Here is a 23,201-nt window from a genome sequence, read left to right on the forward strand (position 1 = left end):
GTCTGAACTGATACCTTAGCTGTCACCCTGTGTCCTCTAGACACAGGGTGTTTGGGTAACATTTATCCTTACGAGACTCAGTTTGGTAAATACAAGTCATTCTTTCTCCTCCTTGAGAGAAACGGGTTACAGATATAAATCACCATATATGCATCATCTACCACTTTGGAAAATCAACTTGAAGCAGTGGAGCCACCCAACCTCAAGTATAAACATCAGCAGGTAAATAAAACAGATGTCTGTCTAAAACGTGGCTTCCAGATCATATAAAGCAAGTATTCAACTGTCCCAATTGCAATGTAAAGAAAATACATTACCTGAAATGGAACAAGAATTCAGATTTCTGGGGGTGGAACAGATGGGGAAAGTGGAAGAAAACTACACAAAGTTAATAGGTCTTCACTGAAGTTATGAGACAACAAGTTAGATTAACAGGGGGAGATTTAGGTAAGAAACTTAAGCATGTATTAATGGGGCTAGGAAAGTGAATTTTAAAATTGTATCCTGAATTAGGCTATGGTTTAAATATTACTTTTTATTTTGGGAGAAAAAACAGAAGTCACAGCAACAGACTATGGAAGCATAAACATAGCAATAATACTTTAAAGGTCACAATTCTTTACTTCTGAAGACATTAGTAACAGCTGCAGCTCTCACAAATGAACACCCAACCCTGTCTATGCTAAAGAGGTTTGTTTGGCATCGATCGCTAAGGCCATAGGGTCTGGGATTGGTAATGATAAAATATAAGGCAGGAAAAGGAGCATAAAATATGTGGTATAATACGATATAGTTAACATTTACAATATGTCGACATCATTCTAAGAGCTCACAATAATCCTATGAAGTAAGGACTAGTTCTTCCCACTCAACAGGTGAGAAAACTGAAGCACAGATTAAATGATCTGCCTAAGGTCACACTCCTTGGAAGAAAAGTTATGACCAACCTAGATAGCACATTGAAAAGCAGAAACATTACTTTGCCAACAAAGGTCCGTCTAAGTCAAGGCTATGGTTTTTCCAGTGGTCATGTGTGGATGTGAGAGTTAGACTGTGAAGAAAGCTGAGCGCTGAAGAATTGATGCTGTTGAACTGTGGTGTTGGAGAAGACTCCTGAGAGTCCCTTGGACTGCAAGGAGATCCAACCAGTCCATTCTAAAGGAGATCAAGCCCTGGGTGTTCTTTGGAAGGAATGATGCTAAAGCTGAAACTCCAGTACTTTGGCCACCTCATGCAAAGAGTTGACTCATTGGAAAACACTCTGATGCTGGGAGGGATTGGGGGCAGGAGGAGAAGGGGACAACAGAGGATGAGATGGCTGGATGGCATCGCTGACTCAATGGATGTGAGTTTGAGTGAACTCCAGGAGTTGGTGATGGACAGGGAGGCCTGGTGTGCTGCAATTCATGGGGTCGCAAAGAGTCAGACACGACTGAGCGACTGAACTGAACGGAACTGAAGGTCACACAGCTAGGATGGGGCAGAGCCAAGATTTGGAACAGGTTGAATGGTAATATGCCTTTACCTAAGGGCTAAGGGGCCAATTAAGGATTATAAGCCAAGTATGACTAACAAGCAAATTCACATTTTATTTTAGCAAGATCGCTCAGGTGGGAGCATAAGGATGAAAGAAAAAAAAAACCAAACCAGAAACCTGAAGATGAGTTAAGAAGGGCTGTGGAAAGACAGAAAGGACGAAGACCCGAATTAAGGGAATAGCAATAGAATGAAAACAAGTGAATAGACAGATACAAAGGAGAAAAATTCAGCCTGACTTCATGATTAGAAAAGGGAGAGTGAGGATGAGTCTAAGCCTTCACTGACCAGGCCCAAACCAAAAGCTGCACATTTTAATGATCCTGTTACTTTATCAAAACCTTAAAGCAGAAAGGTTTAGTATTAAATCACCCTCTTCTCAACAACAGCACAGCATCTGACTTTATCCTCTTTTAAAAATGTAACTATATAACTTAAAATTACTGCCACCAGGCAACTCCACACTAATTGTTTAATATGCAGACAGTAAAGAGAGCTATAAAACCACACGCAGACCATCACTGAACATGGACAGAAAAGCTAGAGTTTGTGAGATTTAGCAAACATTCTTATATTTAGCACTCTAAATTTAAGGAAAACCTAAACGCCCTTTAAATGGATCAAAATCATTTTATCACTTAGAAGGGGCCTGCAGATAACTCCTGAGATTCAAAAAAAGTAAAACAACTCATAACTTCAAAGTTAAATCAATTATGTTTTTCTCTTCTGTCTGTAAATGCAAACAAACAAACAAACAAAAAAAACCCCACTATTTTTATAGTCTAAGTCAAGGATCTGTAAAATATTACATTTTGAAAAAATGTACTATAATGTACAAATGTACTATAACGAACAATGAAAAAATGTACTGAAAAAACTTACTATAACTTCAACCTTATTACCACTGTAAGGTAAAAACAACACTAAAGCCAGGCCCTTCCAGTAACTAAATGCTCTTGGAAAGTGTCCAAAACAATGTTAGTAAATTTCCAATTCATTTCATCTAAGATCAACAAAAACAAGTTATCTAAAACATTGGGTCATATTTAAACAGGCTCACTGTAAAAGTTTTACATGACCGAATCACTCAGAAAAAAATCTTCGTACTTTTTACTTAGGATGGTACCTAAGACCAGTGAGTAACCCGATAAGGGGAGAGGGGGGTGCTGCATCTAGGAATTTAATCACATATTAATATTATTTTGAGAAAATTTTCAATACCACTAGCTTTCTTTTGGAAAGAAGCAGACTTTGGCAGAATCTGCAAAAATCATGATTTGCAGTAACACTAAAAATCTCCATAACTTCTATAATGTGAACAAACGTGGTGGTGCAAACTCTGATTTCAAGCTTGAGTTTTTTAAAGCTTGTTACTTGTGGTTCAGATTTCTTCTTTATGGGTTGTATGTCTGATAGGTATATACCAATTTCATACAAAAGCACACATAAAGGTGCTTTATATATGTGAATGTACATATATGACACTTCAGACAACCTGTGATTTCCACTCAAAGAGCTTTTTTTATAAACTTCTAGTAAATTGAGAAGTAAACGCCAACAGTTCAAAGAATAATTTAGCCAAACAGCAAAGGGAGCTATAAAATTAAACCTGGAAGTAAAAAAAAAACCTAAATAAAGCAGATACACAAAATGAAAAAATCCAGCACACTTGCATTGAGCTTGTTAAAGTTTATCTATAAATGTTAGCCTTTTTTAAAAGTTGAAGAGTATACCAATTTTCACTTATGAAAAGTGACATCCTAGGATAAATTTCTAATACCCAAGAAAAATAAGTCAAATTTTAAGATCTGCATACAAAAATACCAGAAGAACTGCAAAGAAATGAATAGAAAAAGCAAACATGGTTTTACAGGGAACATAGAAACCACCTGAAACATTAAAAGTGGGATGGACTCACTATAATGATCAAAAGATCCAAAATGAACAAATTAAGCACAAACACTCCCAGTGTGTTTAATATCTTCAGGAACAAGCAATGCCATCCAATCAATACTTGCTATAAAAACTGCCATAAACTGGTTACTTCTTTTTTTTTCAAAACATGAACCAAGGAAAGGTTTGTTGCAATATATTTGTAACTTACCAATACCAAGCTACTAAGTTTCAATTAGATGCTTCAACTAAGATCTGTGCTAAGAAGACTGAAATTTATTCAGACAGCAGTGAAAAATGAAGCCTCGCTAAAGACATTGAGATAAAGCTGACCCCTAAAGGCTCCTTGGTGCACATTTGCAACCACAGTATTCACAGCACGCCGTACACTAAACTAGCAACAGATTGGTTAAAAACAGTTTGAATTTTCAACTTCTCATTATATAGGCAATATTTTTAGAAGTAATCATATTAAATAAATGTGTCTCTTTCACAGTTACCAGATGAAATTTTAAGCTGGACAGGGACCAATGCCCTGATTTTCTACTTTTTTCGTAAACCATATGACTTCCACATGCTGAGAATGTTTTATGCTTTAACCTGCAGTAAAGGCTTTACATCATTTTATTGCTCAGTGCCTGAAATGCAACAGAATCACCCCATCCAATGCAAGGGATATATTTGGCTTCAACCAAACCACTAGTCAGAAAAAGTTTAATGAATGCTTTTCTCAGTAAGTAACTTTGCATTTCCATAGAATAAACCAAAATCTGACATGAGGGTAGGGGGAAGGGAATATATTCTTATACTTTAAAGTTTTCCAACTCTAAACAAACATTTTAGTTTTTCTATTTATAAAATAATCATTGAACATTTAAAGACACTGTTTAGTAGAATATCTTTAAGCAGAAAAACACTGTTATATGGAGTTATATAGGATATTTCTCCAGTTTTTGCAAAGGTAATATTTCAGGCTAAAATAGAAGATTAAAACAAATAATTCTGGAAATTCTAGTTAATAACAAACTAAAAAGTCAGCTTTGTATCAACACATTGTATATCCGAAGTTTGAGATTTAGAAAAAACACATTCTTTTTTTTCTATTCAGGTCAATCTAAATAAATATGCTACCTCATACTTACAAGTCAGCTTATCTGTGTAAATGACCAACCACAGAAATTGCAAATCACAGGTTATAAAACATACCATATAATTACATATGATGTAACTTCCAGTTTTTAGAGTATCTAAGGTCCTTTACTGATAGGTTCAAGAACTGATAAGCCAAATATGTAAATACATTAAATTCTCAGCAGTCGAAAAGACAAATTATGCCAATTTCTTTATTTAAAAGTTCATTATACTAAAAATATATGACAAAAGAATGGTTATTGAAAAACTTACATTTCCCGGTGAAAGAAGTACAAATTATGTTAATTCTTCTGGTGTAATGTTTTTAAATATTAAAGACTGTGAGAAACAAGAGATGTTGCAATCCTCTTCCCTTTGTAACTCCAATTGAAACTCGGGGGGGAGGGGGGAAATCAGAATTCAAATTTCCAACCTTGACTTACACACTTAACTCAACTAGATCTAACTCAGCTGTGCAATTTTAAAATAAGTTTAACGCAAAGCACTACAATCTTGATGTGATAATTACCTGAGAAATAAATGCAAATTAAAAACAAATGCAGGTCCTCTTCATCGAAAGATGCATCTTACAGCAAAACCACTAAAAGCACAACCACATAGAACCAACTAAAGAAACAGGCACAGGAGGCAGCATGTCCATCAAAGAAGAGAAATGTACCATGCCAGAACAGAAACGAAGCACTGAAGGAAGGAAGGGAGGGAGGGCGGGCGGGCAGGCAGGCAGGCAGAGAGAGACGGCAGAGGTTTCTACACCTGCAGGATCCCATAGAAATTAACTAGTCACATCACTCTACCCTACATGATACGTAAGATTTTTAAAGCTTCAGGGTAAATAAAAACGGTAATCACTCTATACCATCATTCAACTTTCCATAGTACAGTATTTGTAATGCCAAGTGCATTCTCCCCTTCACTCACCCAATGTTTCCTCTCGCTTCCATACCAGCTTTCAGCCAAATGCGAGGCAGAACAGGGTGGGGTAGAAGAAAAACACAAGCTGCGCCTTTTACCGAGTCCCCACGCACCCCCCTCAACAATTTCCAACAGTTTTTCCTACTACGAAAATAAGTCACCCAACCACAGGATACACAACAGTCATTCCGTGTCTTCAGCAGACACAGAGGGTCGCGTACACAAGTGGGCACTCCCGACCCCCACCCCTCCGCCCCCGAATCTTAAGTAATGTTTCATCTATGGAAGGCGAAGACGACCAACGAGACCTACGGTTTCGGGGTGAGGATGGGTGGAGGACTCCTTTCCAAGTAGCCCCAATAGTGTAACCAAAACACGGTTCCGGAATAAAATATTAAGAACACTCTTCCTTTCCCACCTAGCTACCAACTTGAGGATGCAAAAAGCCACCTCTACCGCACCTCATCTCTCCGAGGCGCCTGCCTTGAGTTTGGGGTGGAGGTGGGTCCCGGGAGAAGGGGAGGAGGAGTGTGAGCCGCCGATGGGACACAAACGAGTTGCTCCCCGCGGCCACCCCGCGCCGCTCCGCTAGCCCAGAGGTCCCAGAGCCGCACCTCGCGCACGCCTCTCCGCCCAGGCCCAGCTAAAAGCTCCGACTCCGGCTCCCGAACTTCCTCTCCAGAGACATTTATTCAAGGCTAACCCATCGCCCGAGTGCACGTCACCCAGTTTCAAATACAGCTCTGCACCCCAAACAAACCCACGCACCTCAAATTCCCCTCACACTTTCCCAAACTCCAAACTGGAGACCCCACCTCCAGGATTCAAACCTTCCGCCCATTGGGGAGGCAACCAGGGGAAAAGAGTTGGGAGCACCGGACGCCTTTCAATTACCGCCCCCACAAACTGCCCCACCCCAGACCCTGCGTTCGGGTCACCCCCGCGAAACCCCCCGCTTCCTCCCTCCTCTCAGTTGGGCCGCTTAAGACACTCATCCCCAGCCCACTCACTTACTCCCCCAACACCCACAACCCCCCCCCCCCAAAAAAAAGTGAAGAGAAAGAAGTGAGGAAAGAGACTGGAGAGATTTGAGGCTTCCAAACCACTCGACTCACCTCAGAATGCTTTGCTGAGTTCTCTCCGCCCGGCACAGCCCCCTCCCCAACGTCCCGGTACGAAGGGCTGAGGTCTGAGGTAGGGAGGAGGGGAAAACGGGAGGGGGAGGGGTGTCTTCCGCGTGGGGCGCCCGTCGGGAGGGGTCTGGGGAGGGGTTGAGGCCGGCGCAGGAAGAGGAGAAGGGGGAGGGGAGGCCCCTATCTCCCAGTCTCCCCCTGAAAAACCTCCCTTGTCTCAATCACATCAGACTGACTGTCTTTGTCTGGCTGACAACCGCCATATTGATATCAACAGCCCCGCTCCCACCTGCTGCCACCGGGCGGCCCTGGGAGTTGTAGTTTTTGCCTCCCTTGAGTAAAGGTGCGAGACTCTCGTCCGGAGGCCCCAAGGAACTACAGTTCCCGGCAAGTACCGCGCCCGTGCGTCTTCCCACAGGGAGGAGGGGAAAGGGGCGCCAGAGCCGTAGGAACTACATATCCCAGAATACCGTGGATTCTGGGCCCAGATGAGGGACATGATATCATGCTGGGGTGAAGACGGAGGATGAATTGGCGGCGCGGATGAATTTGAGCTGACGGAAGGAGGCGTTCTAAGAGGAGAGGAAAAGGAAAGATGACCATGGTTCCCATGATGCACGGAGAGATGACTACATTTCCCATGATGCGCCGGGAAACGGGCGTAGGGAAAAAAGACTGCATGTTCCGCGATGCTCTCGGCGGGGCCGTGGCGGAGATTGAACCGGAAGACGCTTTCTGGGTTTGAGAAGTCGAGGAACTGCTTCTTACCGGCGAAAAGTCCAGCATGAAACTGGTGAGTCCCCGTTCTTAGATCGGAGGGCATATCCTTTTGGAATTCGTCGTTTCCACCTTAGGAAGGCAACCGTCTTGGACGAGGGGTGGCAGGAAACTAGAAGGTGGGGTGAACCAAGGAAAGCTGATGTTGTTGAGTTTGAATTCCAACTCAGACCCTTCACAACTGCTAGATGTAATTCATCCCTTGGCGCGGCCCTTTTGGTTAGATAAGAGACTGAATCTTGTCACCTTTCTTCACATACGGACCAAGGTTGGACTTTACGAACCAGGGTTGATTTTTTTCTCAGCTGCCACGTGAGTGTTATAATTGGTACACTGCTTTCCACGGGATTGACCCTTGATTAAGCGTTCCTTTTTACAGTTGTTGAGACGGTTTGGTAACATGAACAGAGTTTGGAAAATTCTAGGCGGATCTTAATCTCTTATTTAATTCTCTGTTATAGACTCCTAACTGCCTTTGATCATTCAAAGGAGGTCGAAGTCAGAGTGTGATCTTGGATGGTTTGAGTCTTAAACTTTGTATAAGATGGGCTGAGAGGAACTGTTACATGGCGTTACAATATAGAGCGAAGGCAATGGCAATGGCACCCCACTCCAGTACTGTTGCCTGGAAAATCCCATGGACGGAGGGGCCTGGTAGGCTGCAGTCCATGGGGTCGCTAGGAGTCGGACACGACTGAGCTTGTGACTTCACTTTTCACTTTAATGCATTGGAGAAGGAAATGGCAACCCACTCCAGTGTTCTTGCCTGGAGAATCCCAGGGACGGGGGAGCCTGGTGGGCTGCCGTCTATGGGGTCGCACAGAGTCGGACAGACTGAAGCGACTTAGCAGCAGCAGCAGCAGGGACTGCGTGAGCTAAGGTTATATGGAACATGCCAGGATACCTGGAAAAGTTTTGCATTAAAAAACTCAGAAAAAAAAAGAAAACTCAGACGCTTGGCTTATAGGAAAGCTGCTCAGGCTTTTGTTTTGAGCCATTTTATTCTCAGTGTGCACAGGTTTAATTAATTCACTCCAACTAATTAATTGGAATTAGTAATAGCATAATTTGAGTAGAGAAGGTGTGAGATGCTGTTTCTCAGGCTTTAAAAGTCATGTTCCTGCAGCCAGGTATTGTCAGGCTTTACTTTCTGAAGTTTTTGAGGAAAAACAAAAGGTTTCTCTTAATTATTTGAGCATGCTTTTGCAAAGTACGTGTGTACGTACCCACACAGGGTACAGGCATATATACTCTGCACAGTGTCAGCTGTTCTTTGAGACCGTAGAGAACATAAGAAAGGTGGATTCAGTTCTAAAACTGTCTCTATCTAAAGCTGTTTCTATTAGAAGAAGGGCACACAGATCAGTAAACCTTGAGAGTGTCAATTTGCTTTTGCATCAGTTTTCCAAACATTTCAAAATGCAGAATTGAAAGTCACCACCCTTGTCCTAAAGAAGCATGCAATCTAATGAAGAAGATACAAAGTAATGAAAAAATTATAATTCACCTCCATCTGGGTGAACTGGAGTCATCATGTTCAGGGTTTGGGGATTGAGAGGATACTGGGGGTGTGTGGGGAGTCAGATACACCTCCTTTGGAAAGGTAGTTCTTGAACTGATAAGAATGTCAAGTGGGCTCGGGCCTTCCTTGAAGAAGGTTCAGCTGAGAGAAGCCAAAGAGCTTGGCACCTAAATCGTTGAAACACAGACCATGTTTCGTCAATAAAAGATAAATCATGGTTAATGTGTGTGGTGCGAAGGCAGGCAAGTGGGAAGCAGGTTTCTTCTCCTGTAACAACTCATTTGCTGAGGGTATCACTGTTAGGGTTTGATTTACTTATACTTTGGTTTGCTTATAAAATTCTCCTGCTTACTTCATTTAGAGATGTGAAAACGTGGAAAAAGTAGAAATATCTTTTCTCCTTTAAGAACCATAAAGTGCCTGAGAGGAAGAGGAATTGTTCTATCTCTACTCCTTCCCTCTTTATTGTTCATCCACCTAATAACTAAAACTCATTTGGTACTTGATGATTTATAATACAGGAGTATCTTTCAGCACAGCAAAGTGGTTTCAGAAACATTGACAGCAAGTTGGACTTCTTTTTTGTCATGCTTCCCATACCGTTGGGCTTTCCGGGTAGTGCTAGTAGTGAAGAATCCACCTGCCAGTGTAGGCAACTCGAGATGCAGGTTCGATGCCTGGGTCAGAAAGATCCCCTGGAGTAGGAAATGGCAACCCACTCCAGTATTCTTGCCTGGAAAATTCCATGGGCAGAGGAGCCTGGTGGGCTACAGTCCATGAGATTGCAAAGATTTGGACATGACTGAGAGTGACTAACACTTTCATTTTTTCTTTGTAATATCAGGCAACTTTATTTGAGGAAAATTCATCTTCAATTAATCAGGACAACTTTGAAAAGAACAGGAAAATTAGAAACATATCCTCTAAATTAGCACGTTTTAGAGCCTATTCCCCTTTTAGTATCGATTGAGCCTAATTGGGTATACCCTGATGGCCAAATTCAGCAAAGCATAGAAAATTGAACTCACCAGGATCTTTAACAAAAGACTTTGGGAGCCCCCGTCCCCCCACAAAAACCCAAATTCATTGACAGAAATCAAGTTTGAAACATCATGGCCAGGGATTTAGTCATTCAAATAGATGAACGTTAAAGTGAATAAAATAACTAGCAGTTCAAAAATGAATTATTTGTCATGCTTCCTGTAGATAGTTCCAGAGCTGGAGAGAATCCTCTAGTTTATTCAGTCAATAAGGATGTATTATACAACCACAGTATACCCGTGGCATTCAAAGTTTTAATACTTTGCATTTTAACTATTGAATTTGACCTCAAGGATCGATGACATGGAATTATTTGTAATTTTGCTGAGACGAAAGTTTGAATGTGATTTTAAGATAAATGATGATCCTTAGTAAAATGAGCCTGATTGCCTCAGAATCCAGGACTTTCTGCAGTTCTGTTGTTCTCTTGTTAAAGATCTGAAAGAAAGGTCACTTAAACGCTCGCTCTATGCTATACTCTGAATTTGATGGAGAAAATTATATGCTGTAGTTGTCTTTATGAATTTAAAACCTCAATAAGGCCGTGAGTTACTTTCTTCAGTGGTCTGGGCTCCTTTTGTACAAAATGCTCTTTCATTACTACTGGCTTGGGGCGGGGATGGAGAGGTGCAAACTTACAACTCACCATTTTTCTTAAGAAAGCAGATGGAGCAAAGAAATGGATTCATGGGCCACTTCCAGCTGAGGACAGGTAAACCACCAAGTGGAACTGTAGATTTGAAAGAAAAGACTGGCTTGAAAGGGGCAAATCCTGCCTCAAGGTCAATTTAACAAACATTAGGAAGGGATGTGCTTAATCCTTACCTTGGATCTGAGAGCAGTGGATTCTTCTTGCAGTTTTAAGACTTGCAGAATCCTTTTGACTTCTCAAACTTTGGATCAGGAGCAGAAGATGGCTTGCTGTAAATAACAAACATAATTTTACCAGGACTTAATTCACCTCTTTCAGTACAATTGTTAAAATGTCAACCTGGTTTCACTAGCTCTGTGTTTCTCCTTGCTAGTTGATTAGAGCGCCCTCGTGTGTCTCTGTGGTGTAATGTCATTTCAAGCTTTAGAAAGACCCTTTCTGTCACCACCTCAGTATGATGGGGTTTTTTTCCCCTGAGAATGTTTTCCTTGAGCTCTGAAAACTGACATAAGGCCGGACCACTGTTCAGTTGTGCTCTGGGATTAAACTGGATATTTTACTCTTGGCCATTTCTAAGTCCTGATGGTGACTCTGAAGATTAAACCTTTTATACTTAAGGCAAAATATATATATATATACACACCAAGGTGAGTAACGAATTAAAAGGAAAATTTTGTATTTGTGTATATGTAATAGGGCTTCCCTGGTGGCTCAGACAGTAAAGAATCCACCTTCCAATCCAGGAGACCCGGTTCCATCCCTGGGTCAGGAAGATCCCCTGGAGAAAGAAATGGCAACCCACTCCAGTATTCTTGCCTGGAGAATCCCATGGACAGAGGAACCTGGTGGGCTACAGCCCATGGAGTTGCAAAGAGTTTGACACGACTGAGCACACACACAATCTGACATACAATACGAGCATGACAGCATTGCTGCTGCTTTTAACTGTAATGGCACGTTTGTTTCGTAACCGGTTTGCTCTGAGTACTCAGATTCCTCTGCCATTTGCTCTGACGATCAGCAAAGGGTACTTGAAGGTCTAGGGCCAAGAGTGCAGCATGGCCACGGAACTAGCATTCCCAATGGAAAGTTCGCTCCTGGCTTACCCAGTACCAACTGAGGTCCAGGCAGAAACTGCTCTTCAGTCATCATCACCACTCATTTCTTCATTCACCAGATCTTCCTGAACACCTTCTCTGTGCTAGGCATTGCTTAAGGTAATGGGTATGTTCCAGTGGAGAAGACAGATTTACTCCCTGCCTTTATGGGAAGTAAAGTCTAGCAGGTCCACTGTGCAGCTCAACAGCATTACAGTTAACTTTCTGATGGAGAGATATCACTGGGCCCTGGCGTCAGTAGATTTTTTTTAGTACTCATGTATTTATCTGGATGTGTCGGGTCTTAGTTGCGGCACACAGGATCTTCGTGCATCAGGCTGGCTCTTTCATTGCACTGCACGGACTCCTTGGTTGCAGTGTTTGGGCTCCAGGGTGTAGTTGCAGCAGTGGACTTAGCTGCTCCTGGGCAAATGGGGCCTCGGTGCCCTGAGCAGGGTTCACACCTGTGTCCTCTGCATCGCAAGGCAGATTTTTAACCGCTGGACCACCAGGGAGGTCCCTCAAGTACTTTTTAAATGTTGGTGTTCAGTCACTAAGTCATGTCTGACTCTTTATGACCCCATGGACTGCTGCATGCCAGGCTTCCCTGTCCTTTACCAGCTCCCAGAGTTTGCTTGAACTCATGAGCATTGATTCAGTGATGGAATCCAACCATCTCACTCTCTGTTGCCCCCCAAAAATGCCCTTAATGGTATCCTAGAAGGTACCTCCTTGATATTGTAACAGACATGGCCAGCTTGCCCTCTGGCTTAACCATTATGCCAGTAGTGTATGAGAATATATTTCCCCACCCTTGCCAAGGACGTCATCTGTTTCTTTAACTATATGTCTTACTAATGTAACTGTCTCCTTTATGAGTTCTCACATCCACTCGTCTCTTAGATTGAGCCACATTTAGTAAAACGTCCTTACAGTAGTGATGTGTGGATGTGGAAAAATGTATCAGATCTCTTCAGATAAAAAGGTGGTGCTGTAAGAATCCTTTTTTTTTTTAAACTTTTAATTTTATACTGGAGTATAGCAGGAGACCTGTGTTCAATCCCTGGGTCCAGAAAACCCCCTGGAGAAGGAAATGGCAACCCACTCCAGTATCCTTGCCTGGAGAATCCCATAGACAGAGGAGCCTGGCAAGCTAATTCCACGGGGTCACAAAGAGTCAGACACAACTCGGTAACTAAACAGCAAAACAGCCGATTAATTTAGGTGAACTGCGAAGGGACTCAGCCACACATGTACATGTATGCATTCTCTCCTCACTCCTCTCCCCTCCAGGCTGCCACATAATATTGAGCAGAGTTCCCTGTGCTATACAGTAGGTCCTTGTTGGTTATCCATTTTAAATATAGCAGTATGTACTTGTTGGCCATAAGAATCCTCAAAAGGAACTTTTCAAAGAACCTGTGGTGTTGCTTTGAAAGCACTGATGCATGGCAGCAGTAATTATTATGACAGTATTATGGGGTCTGGCAGATCGGAGAAGCAGCTGGGTCAGGCGTGCCTCAGTGGCAGAGGAGACCCCACACCCTGCAGAAAAGAAGAGGATGACCAGTGACATGAAGCTAGGAGTTGGGGCGTCAGGAAGGGCTAAGTCAGAAGGGTAGGTGTCAGAATTGTCAGCGATCCTGAGAAAAAGGCAAGAATGCTAACAGAGAGGATAAAGGGGAACAGGAAAGACTGTAAGAGAAAGGAGTTGGCTTGAGAGCTCCAAGGGTCTCAGCGATCAAGACTGAACTGTGATGGGAACTTGACTGTGAGAATAGTAAGTAAGTTTCAATTGTCCTGCTGCTGCTGTTAAGTCACTTCAGTCGTGTCTGACTCTGTGTGACCCCATAGACGGCAGCCCACCAGGCTCCCCCATCCCAGGGATTCTCCAGGCAAGAACACCGGAGTGGGTTGCCATTGCCTTCTCCAATTGTCCTAGTAGACCATATATCTGAAGGAAGTGCCCTAAAGGTCTAAACAGTTAAAGTTATAGAAAACACAAACAGATGAACTTTGGCTCTCTCATGGATAGATCATCAGATAGATGGTGTTAAAGAAAGCCATTCTTTAATAGAAATTGCAAAACTAACACTCTTTTTGCCCTTAAGGTACAGTTTATTTTTCATCACTCATGCTTATGAAGGGGATAGGGAAGGTGAATAATAAAAGGTCTTACATAATCTACTCGTCAAATTTATGGCTTAAGCAAAGATTGGCCTTTCCTGAATACATTATTTCTGCATTTTTCTCTTCCAGTAAAATAGAGAAATGCATAATTAGATGCTCTAATTTAGTAAGTCTTCTCATTTTTTTTAATCAGCCTGTGAAAATACAGGTAAACAAGCAGTAGTATTAATGTAAAAGATATTATAATTGTTACTTTTGTGCATTTTTAATTTTTAAACTTTTTATAATAATTATTATTATTCGTTACTGCACGTGGGCTTTCTCTAGTCGTGGTGAGTGAGGCTCCTCCCTAGTTGCGGTGTGCAGGCTTCTCATCGCAGCGGCTTCTCTTGCTGCAGTGGACAGGCTCCGATGCTCAGGCTTCAGTAATTGCAACATGCAGGCTCAGTGCTGTGGCACTTAGTTGCCCCAAGGCATGCGGACCAGGGATCAAACCCATGTCCCCTGCATTGGCAGGCGGATTTTTATCCACTCTGCCACCAGGGAAGTCCTTCTTTTGCATTTTTTTTTAAATAGCTTTATTGAGGTATACTTAACATACAACAAAACTCATACATTTAAAAGATACTATGCAGTGACTTTCAGTAAATTTACAAAGTTGTACAACAGCCACCACAATCCAGTTTTAGAATATTTTCATTGCTCCAGAAAGATCCCTTGAGCCCATTAGCAATCCTCATAACTACCTCCAGGCACAGGCAGCCACTAATCTGCCCTCTGTCTTGTAGATTTGCCCTTTCTGGTCATTTCATATGAATTGACTCATGTGATGCACAGTCTTAGGTGTCTGACTTCCAGCAGGTATTGCTCAGTCATGCTCTACGTGAACATGTCACATTTTGTATATCCATGTACCATGTCGATAGATATTTGGATTGTTTCCACTTTGGGACTGTTAATACTGTGTGGACAGAGTGTTAATTTCTGACTTCTCCATGTTTTCATTTCTTTTTCTGGCTTGTTTGCACTGGCCGGAACCTCCAATACAATACTGAATGGAAGTGGAGCAAGCGGGGGTGCCAGTCTTTTCCCCCTTCCCAGTCTTCGGGAGAAAGCATTCAGCCTTTCACCTCTGAGGATGGGAGAAGCTGTAGGGTTTTGCTTATTTATGGGGGTGGGGGTCTTCATGGACGCTCAGGCTTTTCTCTGGTTGGGCGTGCGGGCTTCCCAGTGTGGTGGCTTCTCGGTGTGGATCATGGGCTGTGGGGTGCGTTGGCTCAGTAACTGGGGCAGATGGACTTAGTTGCCCCAAGGCATGTGGGATCTTCCTGGACCAGGGATCAAACCTGTGTCCCCTGCATTTGGCAGGAAGATTCTTAACCACTGGACCAACAGGGAAGTCCTGAGCTGTAGGGTTTTTTTATAGATACCTTCATCAAGTTCAGGATGTTCCCTTCTAGCCCTAGTTGGTTGATCATTTTTATCATGAATAGGTCTTGGATTTTATCAAATATTTTTCCTATGTGTATCAAGAGGATCATGTGGGTTTTGTCCTTTTTTATATTAATATAGTATATTACCTTGGTTGAATTTTGAATGTTAAATCAGTGTTACATTCTAGGCATAATTACCGCTTGATCATGAAGTAAAATCCTTTGCTGATGTTGCTGAATTTGGTTTGCTGATATTTTGTTGATGGTTTTTGCATATATATTCATGAGAGAAATTGGTCTGTAGTATTTTTCTGATGTCTTTGTCTGGCTTTCATATCAGTAATATTGTTCTCTCAGAATGAGTTGGGAAGTACTCTCTCCTCTGTATTCCAAAAGAGTTTGTGTGAGAATTGGTATTATTTTCTCTTTTAATGCTTGGTAGACTTCATCAGTGAAGTCATCTGGGCCTGGGCTTTTCTGGGAAGATTTTTAATCAGCTGTATCCATTTCTTTACCTGCTATAGTTCTCTTCAGATTTTCTATTTGTGCATTACATTTTTTTTAATTGTGATAAAATATACACAACATAGGATTTACTATTTTAACCATTTTTAAGTGTACCTTTCAGCTGGAAACTCCCCAATACTTTGGCCACCTGATGCAAAGAACTGACTCATGTGAAAAGACTCTGATGCTGAGAAGATTGAAGGTGGGGGGAGAAGGGTATGACAGAGGATGAGATGCTTGGATGGCATCACCGACTCAATGGACGTGAGTTTGAGTAAACTCCAGGAGTTGGTGATGGACAGGGAGGCCTGGCGGTCTGCAGTCCTTGGGGTCGCAAAGAGTCGGACACGACTGAGCGACTGAACTGAACTCAGTGGCTTTAAGCACACTTACATTGTTGCGCAGCCCCACCATCCGTTTCCAGACACTACTTGGCATCGTATCTTCAGGGTTCACCCGTGTTGTGGCCTGTGTCAATTTCTCCCCTTTTTAGGGTTGAATACCACATACTGTTTATCCATTCATCTGTCAATAGACACTTGGCTTGTTTCCAGCTTTTGGTTGCTGTGGATAAAGCTGCTGTGAACACAGGTGTGCAAGTATCTATTCAAGTCTGTGCTTTCAGATCTTCAGGTGTATGTCCAGAAGTTGAATTGCTGGATCATACGGTAGTTCTAAGTTTCACTTTCTGGGGAAGCAGCATGCTGTCTCCAATAGTGTCCGTACCTGCACGTTTTATTCAGTGCATCCCCACCAGCATTGCACAGAGATCCTGATTCTCCACATCTGCACAACTGGCCCACGCTTGTCATTTGCTCTTTGTCTGTTTAGATAAAGCCATCCTAAAGGCTGTGGGCCATCAGGGCTTCCCCCTTGGCTCAGCAGGGGATGTGGGTTCCATCCCTGGGTCAGGAAGACCCCCTGGAGAAGGGCATGACAACCCACTCCAGTATTCTTGCCTGGAGAATCCCACGGACAGAGGAGCCTGGTGGGCTACAGTTCCTGGGGTCTCAGAGAGTCCAGCCAGACGTGACTTAGTGCTTCATATCCATTGTTACTGTTTAGCTGCTATCTCACTATGGTTTTGGTTTACATTTCCCTACTGTTTAGTGGTTTTGAGCGTCTTTTGGGTTTTTTTTTTTAAGATAGGGATAATACATGCATATTGTTTAAAAAAAAAAAAAGCCTGTACACAAGTTTTAAAAGAAAAAAGATCCCTTACCACCTTTATCTTTCTCCCCAAGAGCAATCTCAGTTGTCAGTTTCCTGTGTATACATCAGAGAGATTCTGTGGAAATATACACATTTGCGTAATTTGCATCCCTTTGTTTTTTACATGAAAGTTAAGATACTTCCCTCTCTAGTTTTGCATGTTTCTTTTTCTTTAAGTTAGAAATACGTTTTAGAGATCATTTCATATCAGTATCTAGAGCAGCTTCATTTTAAAATGAACACTCCATATGCATACTTAATAAGTTTAACAAGATCCTGGGTCGTTTGTTTTCATGATACTTTCATTCTCAACAATGAAGGAGTTTCAATACTCCTTTCAATTTTTTTTTTTTAATATTTCTACCAGAAACTTTGTCTTTTCATTGTCTAAAGGAGGAGTTCAGAATCAGGATGTTAGGCTCAAAGGTAGAGTTCAATTTCCCCCACATACATCCCTCCCAACTATTTGAAAGTCTTTCACTGTTAAAGATTAGGGCATGGTTTTTGTTGCTAATATAAACCATAATACATAGCATGTGAAATTAGTATCAACACATCTCAAAAATATTTTCAAACTATTGCTATAAAAAAATCAGTGGCATAATGTTTTGTTGTTTAGGTATTCATACCGTAATTTATCTAACCAAACCTTCCTCTGTGAGCATTAGGTTATTTCCAGTCCTTTTGCAATTAGAAATCGTGTTGCATAGATAATCTCTTTCGTGACCATCTTTGGAAGCATATCTGTAGGGTACATTTCAAAAGGTATATGCATTCTTTTATTTCATTTTGTTGTCAAAATGCCCCCATAGCGACTTAGCAGATTACACTCTTGCCGGCAACTATATCCCAGCTCACCACTACAACATTATCATCAAGCTGTCTAATTTTTTTTCCTCCCTGGGAAGTGAAAAAAAAAAGATATGTCATTATACTTATTTTTCTCTCATTATGTAAGACATGGAACATCTCTTCATATGTTTAGAAAAGCATCTTTATTTCCCTTTCCTTCTCCTCTCTCTTCTCCCCAGCTTGATCAATTCATACTTCACTTTTCAACTGTTCTACCTTCTGTAGCTTTATAATGTATTTTAATATGTGGTGGTACTTGTGCCCATCCATTTTTCTTCACTTCAGAATTTTCCAGACTACTCTTTTTTTTTTTTTCATATGCAATTCAGAATGATGAGTTTCCAATAAAATTCTTTTCATATTTTCCTTGGAATCAGGTTAAATTTACAAAATTTAAAGAGAGAATTGACTTATTTCTTCCATCATATCATTGAATCTAAGAACAAGAAATGTCTTTTTCCTTTATCTAAACCCGGTTTTAAACATGTCTTTTTGGTTATTGCTATAATTGGAATCTTTCCCTGCATTGTTCACTTATAAGAAGGGTATTTCTTTTCTGCTTTCTCTACACAGCGCTTTGTTGAATTTTCTTATGTTGAAATTTAATACTTTTTCCATTTAATTCTTTTAGGTTTTCAAGTGTGTAACTTGGCAGATAATATTTTTAATCTCATTCCTCATCCCCCACTCCAATAGTGTAATTACATTGGCTTATAGTTTGGAATAGGAGCGGGGGTGGTAGGCGTTTCTATTGGAATAGGCATTTCTGTTCTATTTCTGATATGTGGACATGCTGCTTGAACTGAACATATAAACTGTTATATTGATTTCTGGCTTGAAACTTTTGTATATTTGAATTTACATACTGCTTTCTTGCTCCAAAATTTTCTAGTCACTAAAAAAAAGTGAGATTGTTTTCACATAAGCCAACAGTTATTTTCTGAGGGGAAGATCTATTTGTGTGATATTGTTTGTTCCAGGTAGTTAATTATATCTTGCAGGCCATTTCCAGACTTTTGAGAAAACAATGGTTTTTATAACTGCAAGTCTTAGGTGCTGCAGAGCAGACTTGTGGAAGTAAAAGAATTCCATGACCTTAGAAGAAAATTGCCTGGTTTCCTTGGAAAGCAGAACAGCCAGAAATAGTTTCTCTGTACTTAAGAGACAGGCCTGATAAAGGCAAGAAATGTAAACAAATTGTCTGTTAAAATAAACATAATTACCACACCCAAAAATAAAAAACCTGAAGAAACAGGAGTTCAGAGCCCTAGGCAGTGGCTTAGTTATTTTAAGCTGCACTTGATTCAAGCTGCATAGATCCAATAGGAGGAAGCTGTTGATGAACAACTAACTATGGGGTAGTTAAAACTAACAGTTAAGAGAAACCAAGCAAAATTCCCCTGTTTGTCTATACAATCCAATAAATGTTATTAAATGACTATCTTTTATTAAATCAAAACCTCTTAGGTGCTGTAGGGCAAACAAAAGATGAGTAAGACATAGACCTTCCCTCCCGTAACTCATCACTTAATAAACTGTAGATGAATGTCCTGTGTACTCTGTTTACATGTGTGCCTAAGTGTGTGAGGTTTAGTGACTGTGCACGTGTGCTGAGACGCTTCAGTCGTGTCTGACTCTTTGCGACCCTGTGGACTGTAGCCCGCCAGGCTCCTCTGTCCATGGGATTCTCCAGGCAAGAATGCTGGAGTGGGTTGCCATGCCCTCCAGGGGATCTTCCTGACCCAAGGATCGAACCCTTGTCTCATATGTCTCCTGCATTGGCAAGCGGGTTCTTTACCACTAGCACCGCCTGGGAAGAGGATTATGAGGTGAATTCCATCCCGAGAATCAAAATTTCCTAGAGAAGTAAAATTTGAGCTGGCCTTGGAAATATCTTGGCTTACAAATAAGTTGGAGGAGGAACATTATGGTCTTATTCCAGGTAGATGGAACCGTTAAGGGATTTGGGTTTTGTTCATAGTTCTTATCTTCTTTCCCACCATCACCACCCCCAGCGCACAAAAAATAATAATAGTCATAAGTGAGAGGAAACTTTGGGAGGTGAGGGATATGTTTATAAACTTGATAGTGGTGATGGTTTCATAAGTGTATGCTTATCACCAAGCTCAGCAGGCTATTTACATTAAATACATACACCTTTTCACATACCAGTCATGTATCAGTAGGGTGGTTTAAAAAAAGATTTGGAAGTGAGTGTTCCGTTTTCCAAATAATGTGTTCCATTTTCCAGATACTGTGCATATGCAATTTAATACGTTTTTTGCTCTGTAGCAGTGTGTACCAAAATGAACACATTTCTGTCCCTCACATTCTTCTAATTCATGACTTTAGAATATCAACATTGTTATCATATGTGTTATTAACATCTGAAGGATTTATCCATGTTTATACGTGTGATTGGACTTCCCTGGTGGCTCAGATGGTAAAGTGTCTGCCTGCAATGCAGGAGACCCAGGTTCGATCCCTGGGTTGGGAAGATCCCCTGGAGAAGGAAATGGCAACCCACTCCAGTACTCTTGCCTGGAGAATCCCATGGACAGAGGAGCCTGGTGGGCTACAGTCCATGGGGTCACAAAGAGGCAGACACGACTAGAGGCTTCACTTTCGTACATGTGATTGGAGCTCTAGCTCACTGCAGTTAGGGCCAGGGACAGACTTGCTGGAATGAAAGTTAGAAAGGCAGATTGAAGCCACAGTGGTGGAGTATCAATGTGAGACCTAGTGGTTTGGGAAGTAAGAGTAAGGTTTTTTTTTTTTTTTTTTTTAAAGAAGTTGTTTCAGGGATGTTTAAGAATGTTTACACACCCAAAGCTTTAAATTCATCCCTTCAGAAACCTAGGACAGAAGAGTTAGAAGAACTGTATTTACACAGTTAAAAACTTTGAAATGTGAAATCAAAAAAGATGATTTGTTGCGGTTACAGAAAATATTTTTTAAAGTGAAATCAAAACAAGAGGCATTAAGGAGCTTAACAAACGCATCAAAGTAAATCAGAGTCAGAATTACCTACTTAGGACAAGATTTGTCTAAACTAAGCACCTTTACAGGGACCTTATGAACAGTAACAGAAGTTGTGAATACATCAGAAAATGAGAGGGATCCCGAGAAGCAGTGGGCTCAGTCGCTGGGCACCATGTAAGAAGTGTCCAGAGTGGAAAAAGAGATCAGAGACCCTCACTGATTCCTTGACGTTCTTCTTTATGGAGAAAGAGGTGAGGAAGGCCCCATTCCCGCAGAACGGATGAATTCCTAGAATATTCTTGGTCACATCAATAGGTTGAATAGAGAGAAGTTTCCAAAAAAAAGTGTGATGCTGTCCTCAGGATATTTTTTTAAATAAAATTTTCTGACAATAGAAGTAGCAAGCATGTCATATGTGCATACGGTTGGTAAATTTGTATCTGGTTATACATCTGAGTGTGTTCCCTTGTGCCTGGCTTCTGTAACTCAGCATTTTGTTGACCTGAAAGTTTCGAAGGATGAAATTGATGGCTTGCTGGTTAAACTGTGTCACCCGGCCATAAATAGCAGCTTGGGAGAGGACTGGCAAAGTGCCTGCGGGATTACCATCTCCTTGTAGTTTTCTTGAGGGAACCCTGAGAAATTCAGCCTGGCACAACCTATTTCTGGGCCAGGCAAGCTGCTTCTGTTCAGTGGGAGACTGTCGGCTGAGACAACGTGGCTTCTTTTAAAAAGCAATCCGTCCAGCTAAAGTAACAGTTCTTCACAGGGACAAAATAAAAGAAAACTTGTTTAATTCACTTGAATTTTTAGAAATCTTTTCTCAAAATAAAGATAGCTCTATTATAGAACCAATACATACTCATACATTTTTTTCTGAATATAACTGAAAGATATAAAAAGAAAAAAACTCGCCCGAATCTCACCACCTAGAGTAATCACCGTGTCAGATTCTGGTCTCTAATCTCCTGTGATGGATGTGTGCAGGGGTCCAGCCTCGGCTGATCCAGGGAGTTCGAAGCGGGGACGGCGTCGGCGAGGATCAGGATACAATAGCTTCAATTAGATATTAATTAGAGATGTAAGGAGTAATAGAATGAGGATAGCTCAGTAGGAAAATTCAGTGGAGAAAAGAGGCTGAGTAGCTTGGTTTACGCGGGAGACCAATAAAACTTCAAGACAAGAAGCTTGCACCACTTACGTAGGCCGCAGGCGTCCTTCCGTTCTCCCGAGGGAGAGGAGACACTGAGGCCTCCCCGGTCGGATCTTAGAAGCCCAGGCAAAATTAGTAAGCTTGGTGGGTTCCGCACTCCAGATGGAGACTCAGCCAGAGTGAAAGAGAGAGAGACATGGGGAGACCAGTATTTCGAGAAACTGATCCCAATTCTTTATTTTCCATGGCCTACTTTTATACACTGAGATGTTACGCAAAAGTCACGCGGGGTCAGCAGTCCTGACTTTTATAAAAGTCAGGTGCTTCATACAAATGTATACAGAGGTCTTAGGGGTGTTACATCATCTTCTGGCCAGGGGGCTTGCTGACAATTCATGACCCTCTCCTTGTGACAGTGGTCAGTCAACCAGGACACTTATTTCTCCAAGGGTGATTATTCTTAAAGCAGACGCCACCCAAATAAAGTTACATTCCTATAGGGTGAGGGTGTAGTGGGTTTTAGTTAAGGAAAGAATTTACTTATCCTAAGGTCTAACGTGATTAATATCAAAGGTTAATACTTATTTCTTCTATATATTCATTAATGTGTGTAAGGGCAGGGGATGTGGAGACTTAGCAACAAACATTGGCTCAACAAATGAAAAAACCCTTCACCAATACAATTTCTAATCAGCCCATTATACTTATACTAATAGTTTTCTAACTTTTCTAAGGAACCTGTTTTTAGAAGGTTTAAAGCATCTCGTGCCTCTCACGGTTGGGAGGCTGTGAGCAATCACATGCGGCCGGACAAGCCTGTCAGGCAGGCTAGAGAACCTTCAGAGGAGTTTGTAGGTTAAAACACTCTTGTCATGCCCAGGAGTTTTTATTAACTGGAGCTCTAGGTTAACTCCTTCTCTGAAAGAGGTGGTGGGGGACAGCCCCCCGTAAAGTCAGAGGTGTAGGTGAGAGCACAAAGTAGTAGGCAGGCTCTGGTTATGGGGGTAGATGCTCGAGGATTTCCAGGGGGACTCCTGAGGCTCGATCCCGCCTTTGTGTATGTCGAGCCTCCTTCCTCATGACCTTTGCCACGGGTGGAGTACCTCACTCTGGCCCCCAACAGATGTGTGCGCTGATACCCTTCAGACTGTCTCATGCTGTGAATCTGTTAGGATTCGATTCAGCTCTGAGAGATAAGAAGCCTGAAGTAACATGGC

General features: G+C 41.7%; 2 protein-coding genes and 1 non-coding gene across 15 annotated transcripts in view; 2 read left to right on the forward strand and 1 right to left on the reverse strand.

The window, feature by feature from the left end:
- Nucleotides 1–6,931, reverse strand: part of HMBOX1 (homeobox containing 1) — a 192,620-nt gene extending 185,689 nt beyond the window's left edge. For 4 of the 13 annotated variants that reach the window (XM_027549016.1, XM_027549017.1, XM_027549025.1 and 1 more), the window contains exon 1: nucleotides 6,609–6,925. The gene's annotated coding sequence lies outside the window, so the exon portion shown is untranslated. Of the gene's footprint in view, nucleotides 1–6,608 lie in introns of all 13 variants that reach the window. The other 9 variants (XM_027549015.1, XM_027549013.1, XM_027549014.1 and 6 more) reach the window with 3 other exon arrangements.
- Nucleotides 6,932–7,294: 363 nt separating this feature from the next.
- Nucleotides 7,295–23,201, forward strand: part of INTS9 (integrator complex subunit 9) — a 127,128-nt gene continuing 111,221 nt past the window's right edge. Inside the window, exon 1 of the mRNA XM_027549012.1 lies at nucleotides 7,295–7,419. Within this exon, the coding sequence (XP_027404813.1) occupies nucleotides 7,411–7,419 (9 nt within the window). The 5' untranslated portion in view covers nucleotides 7,295–7,410. The remainder of the gene's footprint in view (nucleotides 7,420–23,201) is intronic.
- TRNAC-GCA lies at nucleotides 20,275–20,346 on the forward strand. Its single transcript has one exon. It is a non-coding gene; the product is annotated as a tRNA-Cys (tRNA).

Source organism: Bos indicus x Bos taurus, chromosome 8 (genome assembly GCF_003369695.1).
Source record: "Bos indicus x Bos taurus breed Angus x Brahman F1 hybrid chromosome 8, Bos_hybrid_MaternalHap_v2.0, whole genome shotgun sequence".
Taxonomy (NCBI): Eukaryota; Metazoa; Chordata; class Mammalia; order Artiodactyla; family Bovidae; genus Bos; species Bos indicus x Bos taurus.